Source organism: Dromiciops gliroides, chromosome 4, assembly GCF_019393635.1.
Source record: "Dromiciops gliroides isolate mDroGli1 chromosome 4, mDroGli1.pri, whole genome shotgun sequence".
Taxonomy (NCBI): domain Eukaryota; kingdom Metazoa; phylum Chordata; class Mammalia; order Microbiotheria; family Microbiotheriidae; genus Dromiciops; species Dromiciops gliroides.
Window position 1 is genome coordinate 233,907,436 of NC_057864.1, and position 17,582 is coordinate 233,925,017.

The 17,582-nt window shown below is 44.8% G+C and overlaps 1 protein-coding gene across 26 annotated transcripts; it reads right to left on the reverse strand.

Annotated features, from left to right (window-relative positions):
* Positions 1-2,526: 2,526 nt before the first annotated feature.
* On the reverse strand, positions 2,527-17,454 carry PLSCR3 (phospholipid scramblase 3). 26 transcript variants are annotated; one of them, XM_044004030.1, is made up of 11 exons: positions 17,231-17,353; positions 16,087-16,118; positions 15,661-15,741; positions 9,390-9,444; positions 9,105-9,232; positions 8,775-8,813; positions 8,070-8,112; positions 6,105-6,325; positions 5,648-5,809; positions 3,861-4,022; positions 2,527-3,642 (listed from the first exon to the last, which is right to left on the reverse strand). In XM_044004030.1, exons 4-11 carry the CDS (start codon positions 9,394-9,396, stop codon positions 3,580-3,582), a joined length of 825 nt encoding a protein of 274 aa, XP_043859965.1. In that variant the 5' UTR covers positions 9,397-9,444; positions 15,661-15,741; positions 16,087-16,118; positions 17,231-17,353; the 3' UTR covers positions 2,527-3,579. The 26 variants fall into 26 exon arrangements, with proteins under 26 accessions (XP_043859965.1, XP_043859951.1, XP_043859954.1 ...); XM_044004016.1 differs by lacking the exon at positions 9,105-9,232 and having other exon boundaries at positions 17,274-17,454; XM_044004019.1 differs by lacking the exon at positions 9,105-9,232 and having other exon boundaries at positions 8,775-8,980.
* Between the last annotated feature and the right edge of the window lie 128 nt (positions 17,455-17,582).

Sequence of the window (17,582 nt, forward strand, 5' to 3'; positions counted from 1 at the left end):
ATGTGATTTGCGTAAGAATTAAAAAAAAAAAGAACTCCTGGGGTCTTTAGAAGAGTCCAGGAAACCAGGCACCTGGGTACTCAATTATCCCTCTCTCTGGGTACTCAAAACTCAGGAAATGGCTCCAGTCCTTCAGAAATCTGACATTCGACTCCTGTACATTACTGTGACTGGGTGGTCCAATGGAAGAGTCCTGGGTTTGAATCTTGCCTCAAACACTTAAGAGTTGTATGACTATGGGCAAGTCATATGCTTTACATATATAAAGGGCTTTGCAAACCTTACACTGACATGTAAATGCTTCTTATTATTATTAATTCTTATTATTATATTAGTGCTGATCCTTTCCTTCCTACCTCTGCTCCTTCTCCTCTAAACTCCCAGCCCAACCAGACCCCCAGAGATTCAGGCCCAGGGGTGTACTAGTAAATGTTTAACAATTGGCTCTACAAAAATCTATGCATGGCACATTTAAATTTAATCTACATTATTAACATTTTCTCTATCACTTTTTTTTTTGCTGGGGGGGGGGGAATGGGGGTTAAGTGACTTGCCCAGGGTCACACAGCCAGTAAGTGTCAAGTGACTGAGGTCAGATTTGAACTCAGGTCCTCCTGAATCCAGGGCCAGTACTTTATCCACTGAGCCACCTAGCTGCCCCCTATCACTTTCTTAAATATAGGAAATCAACAAAACAATAAATCAAGCCCTGCTTTACAGATCTCCTGATTTTTAAAGTATAAAACTCACACTGACTCTTGAGCTAGTAAGATCTGGTTTCAGTACACTTTCCCTGCCCACCCCTACCCCCTAACACTCTATATATTTGGTTATCCTGTAGGAGACACAGGGAGGATAGATAAGTACCTGTAGCCCATGTGAGCCTCTGCCCTGACCTAGGGCTCCAGAGGTTAAAGAAGTGATGGCATGGCAAGGAGTAGATGAAAAGGACGACATACAGCACACGAGTCTTCTAGGAGAGAAGAATCGCTTGTAGGTGAAACTGTACATTCAGAGTGACAGGCTCTCTAGAACCTCAGAGATAGACTTTGACCCACACTCAGAATTATGCCAGCCTCTACCAGCTCCTATACCTCCAGGGACCTGAATCTTCAGCTTTCCTCTATCCATCTTCTCAGAAAACCAGGGGAGATCTCCAAATCTCCACTGACTCTACTCACTTGAGTTCTGCTCTCTCTCTCTGACTCCTCTTCCTCCTGAAGTTGAAGGTCCCTGAGGCACACCCAGTCTTCTAGGGGATTCAGCTGGCCACCCCTCCAACTCTGAAGTCTCTTTTAGGTTTAGCTGCTCTGAAGGTGACTGCTGGCAGATCCTGGAATGTTATCAATGGAACTTGGAGCCACTGGGTCATGAACAACTTTGACTTTATGGCAAAATGTCACCATCTCACTTCAAAGAGATGACAAGATGACCACCTCCACTCTTTTTTTTTCAGGGCAATGAGGGTTAAGTGACTTGCCCAGGGTCACACAGCTAGTAAGTGTCAAGTGTCTGAGGCCGGATTTGAACTCAGGTCCTCCTGAATCCAGGGCTGGTACTTTATCCACTGTGCCACCTAGCTGCCCCTCCACTCTTTCTTTACAGGATATGGCATGAACTTCAGCTGGACTGAGATCGGGGGATGAAATCTTCATTGTTTTGCCTTCATTTTCTAGCTCTGATGAAGTATGAAGTACCAGAAACCACCCCATGGGAAGGGAGTGGAGCTCCACTTTGGAACTAACAATGTTAAGGGTACTGGACTCACCTCCCTTTTCCTTTCCTATCTCACTGCAATCCAGGGTAGACTCTGCTATCTAACAGAGCAGGCTTAACACCCTAGAACTTACCCAAGAATGATGGAGGGTAAGATGTTTAAAAACAGAAGGGGCACATGATTGCAAATTGGAAGACCCGGGTTCAAATCCCAGATTTGCAGTTTACCTGTTTGATTTCTAATAAGTCTATCACTTCTCTAGACCTCCATTTCCTCATTTGTAAAACAATATAAGCTTCTTCTAGCTCTATATTCTAAGACTAAGGCAGACCCACATTCATTTGGCTCTGCTTAGTTTGGGACACCCCCACCTAGGAAGCAGAAGCTTGATTAAAGGGTTCCACTCCACTCCACTCACAAGAGCCTGGCCTCCCTTGCCCCACTGCAGGACTCAGACTGAAATATGTAGAATATGTAGAATACTAGACATCATTCAGTCCAAGAAGCTCTTAGTGCTGCCATCTTCAACTGTCTCAGAAGGAATCTTGGCTTATAGATAGGGGCCAAAAAGTATAGTTGTAAACATCCTTGGAACATGGAAGAAGTTCTCTTCAGACTTGGGATGAACATGATCAGAGCTGTCTTGGCTAAAGGAAATGTTGGGAAGTAGCTCTCTCTGACCTTGGCAGAATACAGACCAATTTGGATTTTGAACTTGACCAGTCGAAGATAGGGACTTGTTTTCAGTTTTCCTTTGGTTCCATACCAAACCCCCTCTCCAATCCCACATATGAATTTTCCAGTGTCCAAAAAGTTAGAAAGTTTTTAATATATGTGTGTGTATGTACATACAATACATGTATACACGCCATACAAAGATACATTATCCTCCCTGGTGCCCAGGAAGAGGAAGGAGGAAAAATGTTAAATAAGGCATAAGCTGCAATAAGCACCAGTTTGAGAAAGGGCAGGAGAAATGGTTTTGGGGGACATGATAGCTGGGCACTGGGACCTCAGCCTCAAAAGGAGTATATATCTGGATTCTTCTTAAAGTGCTATGGGTCCAAGAAGGGCTCCAGGGAGACTGGGTTTATATTGGCCAAAGAAGAAAAGGTATATTGTAAAATAAAAGGGGAAAATCACTGGCCTGCAAGCCCGGAGACTTGGGATTGAGCCCTGCCCCCTCACACCAACTCACTGTGTGACTTTGGTCAATTTACTTTTATTTGACCTCAGTTACCTCATCTGAAAAGGAAGAGTTAAAAAGGTCTATGACTAGAATGTTTTTTGAGGGGGTACTATTGATATAATCAAATCCCCCAGCTCCTACATCTATTTTTCCTTTTGATATTATGATTCTGGGAAGTAGAATGGGGTCAGATCAGAATCAAAGGAGGTAGAAAAATGTAAATAAGGGGAAGGGGAAAATGGCTAGTGCCTAGGGAATAGAGGATAGAAAGGGGTAGCAGGGAAAGAGGAGTGAGAATGATATGGTATAATCTTTATGGAACGAGATACCAATGAGAAGTAGTAATGACCATTATTGGGGGTTTAGGGTTGAGTTGAAGGATCCAAAAAAGGAAGAAGCCTAAAACAAAACCCCTTAGCATTCAGCACATGCAGCATTTGTTCTTCCTTACTTCTTGTAGGGAATAGAGCTTCAGTCTTCACAATGAAGGCTTTCAAAGTTTCTTTGGGGGTACCCAAGCCCTAGCCTCCACTCCTAGGATGTGTCTCCTCAAGGCACCATCATCTTGGAGGGTGGTAGTGGCCATCTTTGATGCTGGGGCCAAGCCAGGGTGGTAGCAGACGTCTTGGAATTCTGTGGCCAGGATATCTATCTTTGATTACATGGGCATCCTCTAACTGGTGATGACTGAGGGCCCTGGATTGGCATCTCCTGGCTTCTCAAAAAACACGTAATCCTGGGGAGGGGAGGAGCCAATAGGGATCCAATAAGAGGGATCCTGACACAGTATGATCCTTTAATCCCCATCCACATTCTCCCAAAGGACTGTCCCTCTCCATTTACCCATCTATTCTCTCACATACTATTTATCCACCCTTAATCCCACTTCCTTGAGATGAATAAGACACCCAGACCAAAAAGGAGGGAGAGGGAGCATAGGAGATGAGCACTCACAATGAGAAAGGCTGCCCCCAGCAGCACAGCCTTCAATCGAACATCAAGGTCCAGGGGAAACTGGAGGCCAAACTGGTCTGCATCAGTGAGGGCCTCTGGCACAATGCCTCCCCACTGTTTACTGATCCGACCCACACTCCGTGATTCATCCTTGGTCTTCACCTGATGACCAGGAGGAGGCAACTGATGAGCCATGAGGAGTCTACCCTCTCTTGTCCCCCTGACAAAAACACTGACAGGCCCACAATGGATTATTAAGGAAAACCAGGTTTCTATGGAGAATTTTAGCATTATGGAGCTATCATTCCTGTATTGATCTAAGCCCTTGCCAAACATATGTCTTTGGAGCAATGAATTCCTTTCATTTAGAACATAGTTATGGTGTTGCAAAGAAGCTCTTTTATTTATCCCAAAACTACTGCTTTTGAGCTGATTCTAAGGGTTTCTGAAAATTCTTCTGTTTGGGAATATGGTAAACATGGTCACAATTGGCTTGACTATATAGCCTAGGCCATGCCAAGCCTCACTCTGCCCCCTTTTCTTTTTCTCCGTAAGCATTTTCTGAAATACTTTATTCAGATGTCTACTCAGCTTCCATAACATTCTACTCTATATCACATACTTATTTTGGGTATACATCATATCCCACCATTAACTTGTAATCTCCCTGACAGCAGTTATTTCATGTCTTTGTATCCTCAGAATCTGAGTTGGAATCCCACTTTTGCTACATACTACCTATGTGATATTGTACAAGTTACAGAGAGTCATTGGTTACTGATTAATTAAGTAGTTACTGATACTCTGGTATTAGTTTCTTAAAGTGAAGGGGTTTGATTAGATAAACCTAAATTATCTCCCAAATCTTGTGATTCTATGAGTAAGTTTCTTTTTTTTTTAATTAAAAAATAGGGAGGGGGGGCAGCTAGATGGCGCAGTGGTTAAAGCACCGGCCCAGGATTCAGGAGGACCTGAGTTCAAATCCGGCCTCAGACACTTGACACGTACTAGCTGTGTGACCCTGGGCAAGTCACTTAACCCCCATTGCCTAAAAAAAAATAAAAAATAAATAAAAAGTTTAAAAAAAAATGGGGAGGGGTTAATCACTTAATTTCTATGAACCTCACTTGCCTTACCTGTAAAATGAAGGAAGGGGTTGGATTGGGTGGCCTATAAAGGGCATTTCCAGCTCTAAATTTATAATCCTATGGTCCTGTGTCTCACTGCAAACTACCAAATTGACTTTCTAATGCAATCAATAGAATGTCAATGCTTGTGAGCTTGAGTGCCGCAAACTGGTTTTCCTGACTGGTAGCAACTGGACAACCCATGGAATGCTAAACCAGTATCATTAGAATAAAGATCTTGTCTAAGAAGACGGTAGAAACTATAAGTTCTCCTTTCTCCTATGTCCCCTAAGACATCATTACCAGAAAGTAGCCACTTTGACAGGTGTTGGCATATTGCAGCAAAAGAGTCTCAGTCTTGCCATCACAGCAGTAGCCAAAGCATTAGACCATAGAGACTGCCATCATATGGAGGTATATATCTTTGCTCATAGTGGCTGCCATATTGGATTTGGTTGTTAATATTAGAGATGATTGATCTGAGGATTGGCCATCTTGCTTTCTAGGGGAGATCATAATATCAAGATAAGTATGTTAGACTTTTGAGTACTTTCCTGTTTATGGAAGGGGCCATCACTGTTTTATGTAGTATACAATATTAAATTCCAGAGTTCTCATTGGTTCCTTAACCAGTCAGAATTCCTGCCTCTTAATCCCTACCTCAAAGTTGGTGTCACTGCCACAACCACAGGCACAGCATGGCCCCACAACTCGAAGCAGTGTCTGGCGATCTGCATCCTGAATTGAGAACTTGGGCAGGAAGGGATGCCAGGTCTGTAGTACATGCCCAACAGTTGTGCCAGGGGGAGCCTGTACTTCCAGCTAATGCCACGAGAAGACAGAATCACTACAAGGTTCCAAGCTGTACAGTCCCCAATCCAGGCTCCAGTTTTCTTTGTGGGCCTGGGCCCATGGTGGAAGAAGACCATCAGGTTCTGGCTCCCTACCCCCAAGGCCTCTCAGCCCCTCAGTCTAGCTCCCTCAGCCTCAACATCCCTAACTTTAGCCTTCCACCTCCCAGGTTCCAAATCTTTGATCCCTTGCTCTTCTAGGCTCTACCTCTAAGACCTTGTCCACAAACCCTAGCTCCCCTCAAGTCTCAGACATCCAAGCCCACCTCCTGAAGGCAACAGGGGCAGCAGCAGGACCCACAATGTAGAGGGCGAATCAAGTGTAGGACTTCACGGTTCCTGGGATCAGCCACACGGATACGCATGGGCCGGCGAGCACCACAGCAGAGACGGGCACAGCAGCTGCTTTCTTCAACTGCCTGTCCCAGCGGTATCCCTACTCCAGACTGTAGCTCATATCGGTTACAGATATCCCAGCCAAAAAATGCTAGGAGCAAGAGGTAAGAGATGAAGATAGGGAGAAGTAAATACATGGACATTAGCACTGAAATTCTGAGCCCAATTTACATTTTTTATTCATTCATTCACTCACTCATTCACTCAATAAGCATTTACTAAGCACTTTCTATGTACTAGATATTATGCTGACACAAGTACAAAAATGAAATAGTTCCTGCCCTCAAGGAGCTTACAATCTAGTGGGGTCTGTGAAGAAACAACATGAAAATAAGTAGATACTAAATATATACCAAGTAATTTCTGGTGGTGAAGGGAAGAGCACTAGCAATTGGCAAATCAAGACAGGCCTTCTGCACAAAGTTGAACTTAGCCTGGAAGGAACTTAGGGATTCTATAAGAAAGAAGTGAGTAAAGGGGGAATTCTAGGCATGGGAGAAAGTCTATTCAAAGTCAGGGTGACAGGAGATGTAATATTGTCTGTGAGGGAATAGGGAGTAGGCCAATTTGGTTGTACCACAGAGTTTGTGAAGGGGAGTGATGTGAAATAACCCAGGAAAGAGAAACTGGAGTCAGAATGTGAAGGGCTTTAAGCAACAAACAGAATTATCTTAGGGGCAATTGGGAGCTACTTAGACTTCCCGAAGAGGGAATAACAAGGTCAAATCTTTGGCAGAATTGTAGTAGGAGTTGGAGAGTTGGAGTAGAGAGAAACTGGATGCAAAGAGACCAATTAGAGGATTCTTGTGGTAGTCCCGGCCAGATGTGAAAAGACCACCTTTACACCAAAGTAATGGAGTGAATCCCAGTGAATGGAGAGGAAACAGATGGGAGAGGCATGGTAGAGGTAGAATGAACATGATTTGGCAATTGAATGGATAGATAAAGAGAGAAAAAGATACCTCTGAGGCTTTGTCTACAAGGATGGTCCTACCTTCCACAAAAATAAGGATATCAGAAAGAGTGGAGGTTGGGGGGGGAGGGGGGAAGAAGGGGAGATAAAGACTTCGGTTTGAGATTGCTGACTTTAAGATGCCCATGGGATATCTGATTGGCAATGTGCCATATGAGGTATAGGAATAACAGAATATTCCTCTGATATAAAAAATGATGAATGTGAAGAATACAGAGAATCATTAGAAGTCTAAGATCAACACACACACACACACACAGAATGAGGTAAGCAAAAGCAGGAAAACAATATATATGAATACTTCAACAATGTAAGTGGATAAAACAAATTAAAACTGACTATTATGTGATTATAACTATATATAATATAATGCAATTCCCTGTTTTTGGAAGTGGGGAGTTACAGGTGTGGAATGATGCCTATGATGTTGGACTTGGTTGCTATGTTGCTTAGTTTTGCTAAACTGACATTTTTTCCCTTTCTTTTTTATTCTTTGTCATAAGGGATTGATCTCTGAGTAGGGGAAGTGAAAGAAAAATATTGGAAAATGAACATGATGTAAAAACAAAAGATATCAACAACAACAAAATTTAAAAGGAAATACCCAATTGTCTATTAGGAAGGAATGTAACTAAGAAGGGAGTCTAGTGCTAGACAGATAAATCTAGGCGTAATTGACCTAAAGATGATAGTTGAACTCAGGAGAAGCTGATAAGGTGATTTAGAGATAGAAGGTACAGACTGCTCCCTCATTTTTTATCCTACCAGTTTCCAACCAGGAGATTTTCTCTTCCAGCTCCTACCTCAACCATTCTCCAGCCTATTAGTTTTCCATATCTGGCCATAATTATACCCCACTTACCTTTCACCCGCTCAATCTTCTGCTGAATCAGGATCTGATCAATCTAGGAAGAGAGATATATACGAACACACTTCTCTGCTACCCCAGGGATCTAAAAAAAAAGGCCTAAATCTCCAGCTATATTTGCTACTACATTCCCTTTCATGCATTTTTTGCTTAAGCCCCCAGTTTTTTAGTCCCCACCTTCCTCCACCTATCCAAATGTCCTTCAGGACTCTAGCATCTTCTTCCCAAAAGTCTTTCCTGATTCACTACTAACACAACCACCTCTCAAAAGTACATTTTTCTCTTCTAGCATTTTATCTCTCATGTCACTTAAATACATTATATCATATATTGAAGTTATTAATAAATATGGTCTTATCTCCTTTATCAGACTAAGCTCCTTGAAGTCAAGGACTATATCTATATCTGCTGTATGTATGTATATATATATGTATGTGTATATATATATATATATATATATATATATATATATATATATATGTATAAAACTAAAATTCATTTTGTGTCCCCATTACATCCTACCCATCCAAGTAACAACCTCCAATCTCCATTTCTTCAGCTATAAAATGGGCATAATATTTGGAGGAGGTAGGGTATCTACCTAACACCACATTTTAAGGACTAAATGAAATAATGTGTATGTGAAAATAACTTAGGGTCCAGATCCCAGAATCTTCTTCCCTCATACTTCTAACTCACCTGTACAAGGAATTCCAGGCCAGAAGGGACCCCAGGCAACTGCAGGAAGGGAACAGTGACTGGTTCTGGTTCCAGGGGGGCCACAGGACCAGGGGAAGGGAAGAGGTTGACCATGTGGCCTGGGACAGGCGCAGGATTGGAATATGAGGCAGACTGGGTCACTGGGTATGGGGGTGATGGGGCATAGCCTTTGGGGGGTAAGTAACCTGTAGGAAGGTGATATGGAAGAGGGAAGAAGTGAGAAGCAGACTGGCCTCCTTAACTTTCCTTAAGCTCCCCAGAGAACTAAGGGGAAACACAGAGGAAGGAAGAAATGAAATTAACAAACACCTGGAGAAAAAGATGAAAGAGACAGCATGAGAGCAGAGCAGGGAGGGGCCCCTTCCTAACAGGTTCAACTACATTTTCAGGAGATGCCTCCCTTGACATCCCACTCCCTCCTTCAGCAGCTTCCAAGCCTAAAGATTAAGAGATGGGAGAATGAAGGATAACAGAAGGCCTTATGGAGGTCAGCCCACCCTCACTTATCCCTCAGAGACATGATCCCTCCCATTTCTGCCCAGTAACCACCCTACCCTGGGAATCCCTAATTACCTCCACAGATGACACCCTTACCTGCCATGGAGGGGGTGTTGTTAGCAGGATGTCAATGTCCTGTGAGGAGTGTCTTCTAGAGAAAGAGAGCCGAGGGGGGAAAGTTGTAGAGAGGAAAGGGGGAAAGGGAGCAAAGAGACATAGAGGCAGAGACACAAATCTGAGACCAGGAGAAAGGCTGGGTCCGGGCTGTGGCTCACTCGGAGTAACAGGAACAGTGGACGCAGGAATCTGAGATGCCGGCGTGGGCCTGGGGGTGGGTAGGTGGGAGGGAGGAGGCAGGGAGTAGCAGAAGAAGCCTTACAAGGGACCCAGGTGTCCTGGAACGCCTTAAGTCCCAGCCACACCAGTCCAAGCTCCCTCCACTCACCCCGTCTCTTTGTTCTCTTCTCCTCCCTCAGTAGTCCCGCCCTGCTCCACTTCCCTCCCCGCCCTAATCGGACGCCTCTTCGCCCAGGCTCACAGTAGGGAGCCCCCACCCCCACCCCCGATTGCTGGAGGTGCCAGGCGGCCTCCGGCTGTTCAGTTCAGAAAGAGTAAACTAAATTCAGATCCGTGCGAGCCCTAGAACTGCCTTTCCACCTAAGTTTGGGGGGAAAGGCCCGAGCACTAGTGCAGAACCTCGAGACGGGGTGGGAGAGGAGAGGACACACAGCTGCTTTCTTTAAGCCCCCCACCCCTCCCCGCGCCTTTCCGGATCTTCTCCAACAACTGGGAAGATAGAAGAGGAAGGGAGAGAGGATGGAAAAGTGAAAGGCTGACAGGCTGAAAGACGGTCCCTCCCCTCCCCCAGCCTATCTCTTTCTTCCTCCTCTGCGGATTCTGTGCTCTAAATCTACGATCCCACCATCTCTAGCGGCCAAACCCATAAGCAGCTGGGCCGCAGACATCAGGAGGTGGCCTGTTTTGGTAGCGCCTATAGACACCTTGGTTCATGCTCAGTGAGTCATTCTAGGCAGCAGGGAGGCGGGAGGAGGGGGAGAAACACAAGTGTGAGGCATGAATCAGTCAAGCTGCATTTATTTAGCACATGTTCTTGGCCTCGGATGAGAAGGGATGGGCATGATGAGCCGGGTAAAGAGGGGGCTATAAAAGGGGTCGGGCCAGCATCTTCTGGAAAATGGCACCACCGGGGATCAGGGTGGGGGTGGCGGCTTACATAGGGCCTACCCCACAATATGCTAATTAGATAACCCTAAGGTTTTGGGTGCCGATATGCAAATTAACCAACCCCAAAGTGAAAGGGTGTTGTACTGATACACAGGGAAAGGAGTGGGTTTAATGGAAAAAGTTACTGTGGTTTGGAAGGGTCACCACACTGGGCACACACATACTTTCACCGCATGACCGCAGCGCCCCCTCCTGGTGAATGCATGAACTACGACCTCCCCGAAACCATTTCATGCTTTTGATCCATCGCCTTCCTAACGGGTTCCTCTCACATGGCCCTCAGTTACCACCTATGTATGCATCAATCAATCAACATTTATTAAACACTTATTATATGCATGTTTCCCATACCCATATCTACGCCTCTGGTCCTTACCCCACGCAAGTCAGGCCCATACTTTCCCTGTTCTACAGACTCCCTTAGGTTGTTTAATTTTTACTAAAAACACAAAGGGAGGTAGTATAGAACATTTGAATTGAAATTTGGAAACCTGGGCTCTTGGAGGCCCTAACTAGGTGTATGTAGTCAAGTTGCTTCCTCTCTCTGAGCTTCAGGGGTCTCTTCTCTAAAACAGACCAGGAAAATTTTCGTTGAAGTCTCTTCCAGTTCTGATATTCTGAATTTACATAGAATTCTCTTGGCTCAAGGACCACAGAGAGCCTTTTCTGGTCTCCCCAATTGCTAGTTCCCTTCCTTATTAACTAGTTAATACTTAATGACCTTGTATTTATTCACAATACATACTTGTGTAGGGAAAAGGGTGGGTGGATAAGCGTTTATATAGTATGTGCCAGGCATTGTGCTTGGCCAGGAAGTCCTAGAATCAGGAAGACCTAAGTTCCAATCTGGCCTGGTTGTGTGACTAGTTGTGTGACCCTGGCCAAGTTAACCTCTATTTGTCTGTTTCCTCAGATTTAGAATGGGTATAATAATAGCACCTACCTCCCAGGCTGATTGTTAGGATCAAATGAACTGTTCATAAGGAGTTTAGTGCATAGTAGGCACTATGCAAATGTTAGCTATTATTATTACAAATATTAGCTAATTTCTTTTTTACAAATATTATCTCATTTGATGTATCACCTCACCTTGCTTATCCAATGGCCAGGCTCCCTTTAATTACATCAGAGAAAGTGTTCTCACAGGTGTGAACATCATGTTACCTCATTAACACCTCTGTGATTAACCTGTGATAACATCCCTCAGTGTTAACTGTGAGTTGAGGGTGTGTGTGTGGGGGAGTACCAGGCATCTGATTTTTTACATATATGTCTATGTTGTAACATCCCCCATACAAAGCAAATGTCTTCAGAGTAGGAATTGTTTCATTTTTTTGTATCTGTATTCCCAGCACTTAGAACAGTGTCTGGTACATAGTAGCTATACTTCTTGATTCGTTGATGGATACACCTAAAGCTAAAATCATCTTCCTTTTCAGACTATTATTGGTTATGCCATTTAAAAAGTCAAACCTGTTTGCACTCTTGGTGTCTCCCCCCACCTCCTTCTTCAGTTACCAAATCTTGTCCATTCTGCCTTAAAAATGTCTCTATTATCCTAGCCTTAGTCTCCATTTCCATGGCCCATTTTCATTTACAATTACATTCATTCTCATTTACTAAGCACCTACTATTGTGCTGGAGAGGGATGTGGTGGGACATAAAGATGAATAAAACACCATAATTACAGTCTGTTAGGGGAGATGTGACTCAAATATAAACAGCTGGGATCAAGGTTGAGTATGATAAGGGGGAATAGAGATTCAAAATGCTATGAGTTCAGAGGAGAGAGAGATTACCTATCAGCCTGAGAAGGGGAGGCTTCATGGAGGAGGTGGCTTTTCAGTTCCGCCTCTGTGAATTTAAAATGGCAGAGTTGTTGGGGAAAGACATTTCAGGCCAAAGGAATGTCATAAGCAAAAGTGTAATAAGGCAAAAAATTGTAGGAGTAAATTCAAGGAATTTAGATGGATTGTAGAGTACTAGAAGGGGAATAGTGTGAGATAAGGGTGGAAAAGTAGGTTGCAGTCAGATTAGGCAGGATTTGAATGGCAGATTAAGGAGTTTGGATTTTATGCAGGGAGTCACTAAGATTTTTGAGAAGAGGAATAACATGATTAGACCTGAGCATTATGATGATTACTCTAGCAGGTAACTCCAGTAGGTAACACTACTGAACTAAAGATAGGACAGATAGTGAGCATCAGAATGAAATGGTCTAAGATACTACTACACTAGGTCCTAAGCATATAAAAAACACAAATAAAATAGTTCCAACCCTCTAAAGGAGCTTACATTCTAACATGGTCAAGGGGGCTGGGGAGTAATTTGAGGAGATAGTAACAAGAAAGGCTTCTGGAGGAGGTAACAACTAGCCTAGAAGGAAGTAAAGTATTTTGGGAAGTTGAAAAAAAAAAGTACATTCCAGGTGAGGAGAGGACTCATTTAAATGCACAGAAGTGAAAGATGGATATGGAATGCTGAATTCTAGTTCACTTTAAAACAAATTAGGATATGAATGCAAATAAGGTGAAATAAGGCTTTCAGGGTAGGTTGAAGACAGATTATGGGCAACCTTACAATGCCTGTTCCAAGTTTTTATTTTGTCCTGGATGCTATAGAAAGTCAAGAGAATGATGTGGTTTGCCCCTCCCTTACGGACTGCTTATGAGGTCAAGGGGGAGAACTGCAAGGGAAATACCCATAAGACACTTAGGAAGCAACAAGGACTGAAGAGGCAGGAAGCTAGAAAAGCAAACAGGTTTATTTAGCATAAATTCACAACCAGAAACAGCTCTGGCAGAGTGAGGGACCCCATCAGAATGGTCCTTGGGGGAAAAATAGAGCTAGAGATTTGGCCATTGGGAGTAGCTAGGTGGTACAGTGGATAAAGCACCAGTCCTGGATTCAGGAGGACCTGAGTTCAAGTCCAGCCTCAGACACCTGACACTTACTAGCTGTGTGACCCTGGGCAAGTCACTTAACCCTCATTGCCATGCCCCCCCCCCAAAATAGAGATTTGGCCATAATGTGGGTCAAATGGGATATAGGTACTAAAGGGGTCAGAGTGGTTTCCTCTTTCCCCAATCCTTAATCAAAAAGGTTAGGCATGGCCAGGGATACCAAATCAGCCCCACTGAGGTAGGATTGGAGGGGCTACTTTAGGTTGATGATAGGGGGGCTCTTGAGCTGCTATGCTAATATGCTATGCCTGATATGCTAAACAGGCAATCTTAACACAGCAGGGAAGGATTCAACTGTGAAAGGGATGGGACATACAGGATATCCCAGATAGGTGAGTCAAAGGTCCCAACATGGTCAGACCCCTGTCATTGCCTGCCTCTTCTGTGCCTTAGTATAGGTAGTCCCCTATGTTTGGAATTCATTTCCAAATAGTTTAGGTGCTACCTCCTACACAATGTTTTCCCAAACCCCACCCTCCACTTGTTTGTGTTCTCTTCTCCTTGAAATTAATTTAAATAAATTTATCTATATACATCTTATATTCTCTCCCTACCTCTACCCACAATATTATGTAGGCTGCTTAATGGCAGGGGCTGTTTGCTGGAGATATTTTGAAGACAGAATGGACAAGACTTGGTACCTGGAAGTAGGTGAGAAAGGAAAAACAAAACACACACCAAGGTTTCAACCTAGCCTTTCAAAATAGTAGAATCAATAACAGACTGGAATAAGTATAGTATAAGATAAGTATAAGTATAAGATATAGTATAAGTATAAGATAAGTACATTAGCTTTAAATGTAGACACATAGAATGTCAGAGCAGACCAAAGATTATCTTATCCAATCCACTTTACAAAGAGGACACTGAGGCACAATACCTTACACACAGTAGGTACTTGTTTGAACTAAAGATTATTCCGGCAATTGTCTGAAGGAAGAATTGAAGAAAGGAGAGATTGGAATCAGGAAGACCAATTAGGAGGCTATTACAATAACCCAATGGGAAGTGATGAAGCCCTGGGTCAGTGGCAGTTTGAGTTGAAAGAGGGGGATGAACATGAGAGACGTCATTGAGGTACCACAAGTTGGCAATTCAATGTGGAAGTTGAGTGAGAAAGAAAAGACAAAGATGACTTTAAGACTACAAATCTGAATATCTGATAGATAGCTGCCCTTAATGGGAAATTTGAAGAACTGATGTGTTTTGGGAGAAGATTCTGTTTTAGACATGCTCAGTTTGGAAATGTAGGCATATCTAGCAGGGAGTTGGTAATGTGGGATTGGAGTTGGGGAGAGATTAATGGGAGTCATTTGTGTAACATTAGCAATGGAACCTATCAAAGCTGACAAGAAAACCAAGGGACATGTAAATGTGAGGTTAATATAAGGGTAATAAATGAAGCCAGCCTAGTAGATGAGATTACCAAAGGAAAGAATATAAAGAAGAATCTCTCAGGTCAATTTCCTCCCACACCCTGCCACCCAGGTGGGATCAATAAAGATGCCAAAGTTTTCTGCATTTCATTTTTAATTGTCTTCTCAATCCCAATCTCCAAACAAAACACCAGCAAAGACCAAGAAATCAAGTTCCCCAGAATCCCATCTGATGTTGGTGGCTTCTCCCAGGAACAACTGGAGTACCCTTACAAAAATAGACTTGCTGCTCCATGCCCAAAGAGGTTAGTCTGAAAACTGGTCCGGTGGGACAATATAGAGGAAGAAGATCAAATCGCTAGGGCGAGCCAGCCAAGAATAAGCAGAGAGCCCCCCACAGGGGCAATTGGCATTGCCATGGTGTCTCCTGTCAGGGCTTGGTAGTAAAAACTGCCACAGAAGAAGGAGATCCCAGAGGTAAGCAGAGTCCCTGCCTGGGAGTAAAGGAGAAGACAGCCATGTGAAGCTCTGAAGTGCAGGAACTGGGAATAGGGGATTACACCAGCTCTGTTCCTTCTGTGATATGGGAATATTCCCACAAGTCCTCAGCCCTGGGATTCATCCCTCCATACTCTCCTTCAGTCTCCTTGACTTGTTCCTCTAATCCTGTCCAGTCACAGTGTGTATTTACTCTCCCAATAATGATAGCTCTTATTCCTCCCTGAAGATAAGTTTTTGGTGGAGAAGACATTCTAGACAGACTGGGGGCATCCTAAAACTTACCCAAATCGGCTTGCTACAGAGAGGGACGCAGAGCAGAGCCAAACTGTGGAAGAAGTGGTGTTTGTTTGTTTTCTCAAAAAGCTAGAAGATGAAAGAAAATGCAAGAACTGCATTTTTCTCGGAGATTCATAAAGGTAGATCCACAGTTCCCTCTCTATTTCCTTAAAGGGACCTTCAGTCCCACCTTCCCTAAGAAATAACCAGGTTGCCATGGCCCCTCCCCGACACAGCATCAGGCACGTAGACCCCCATACCTTTTGACTTCCCCAACCTCAGTTCTTTCGGTGCCCCCAGGTAACTACGACTTCAGTGCTGCTTCTCTTTAGGGAATTCTACACGTGAGGACCATCATCAACTCCCTCCACTTTCCCCCTCACCCCGCACCCCGTCCCAAGGACAGAAGTAAAGGTGAAGCGGCTTTTTTACCTCCTTACGATACGGGTCCTGGATGTTCGCACCTGTGAAAAAAAAAAACAGCAAAAATTAATACCGACCGGCCAATCCAAGCACTTTATGAAATCGTGACCGCGCCTAACCTGCCAGCCTGAGAAAAAGGGATCCTTCAAATTGGTCGGGACTTGCAGGCTTCTGATTAGACAGAAGCAGTAACGGACAGCCAGGGTAGCCAATCGTAAGGAGACTGGGGAGGTTGGGGCAGGGTCTGTTGCTTCGAAAACTCTAATCCACCATAAAGGTGGTGGAGGGCAGTCTCGGAGACCTTTGAAGTCCACCCTCCTCCAGTTTTAGTTTGCCCGGCTCCCAGTTGTTACCCACTTGACCCTTTGAAGTCACCCACTTCCAGACCCCTGCTCCCGGCCCTGTCCCCCTCAGCTCTACACCCAAAATTTAAGCCCCGCCCCGGCCCTCTGACCATGCGCCCCATAAGTGGCCAACCCCAAGGCACTGGCCCCGGACACAGCGCCTAAGCGGCGGAAAGCAGCACCCAGTCCAGCCATGGCAGTAGAAGGTCACGGGATTTAGGAATTCCGGACCATAGATCCAAGAGTCTGGCCAATCCCAGTCGTCTATGCAAATGAGGTCTTCCACTGCCCAATCCTGGCTGCGTTCATTTTAGCGTCTACCACCTTCACCCCTCAACCAAGTTGAAAAGATTGTTTGTGAAGCTGCTGGTGAATGGCGGAGGTGCCCTGCGGGCGGAAGAACTGAAAACCAATTAGGAGGTGGGCTAGGGGCGGATGGAAGCGAAGAGACACCACCTAGGGCTGGACTCAAAGTCCGAAATCACTCCCTTATAGTCCCACCTCCTCCCATTGGCACCGCCTCGAGTGCTGCAAACCCTGCCTACCTTTGGAGAGACGATTTTGTTCCCAATTTCTTTTAGGCCCCACCCACTGCCTATGGGGCTCCTCCTCCCAACCTCGAGAGGCCAGGAGGTCCATTTTTTTTCCGGGCTACCTCTTCTTGGTTTGCATTGCCCCCTACCCAAGTTTATCAGAAGCCACACCCTGGTCCCCTCGTCCCAGCCTTCCTACAGCCTAGGGCAGGGGGAGAAGTAGCCAGAAGAGGGAGCCACCCCCCCCAACCCCAGGTACCCGTGGCATCTTCTCACTTCAGTTCCACCTGTCTCGCGCCTCCTCCTCTCCTCACCTCACCTCCTTCTCTCCTCTTAGTCCGACTAGGTTCATTCAACCTCTTCGATGCTTCTGGGTTTCTATCTGTCACCTCCCCTCCCTCTTTAACTGCTTTCTTCCACCTCCATCCCCGACCCCCACTTCCACTACTTCTCCACGGTCTCGGAAGAGGTGGGGGCCAAAGTGGGTAGAAGAGGCGAGGGGTACCTAAAGTTGGGGTAGGGGAGGAGAGGGAAGAGGAAAGGGGGGGGATGGGAGAGAAGCGGGGAGGCGGGAGCGAAGAAGAAGGGAGGGGATGGGTGGAGGGAGAGAGGACATCAGAGTGAGGGG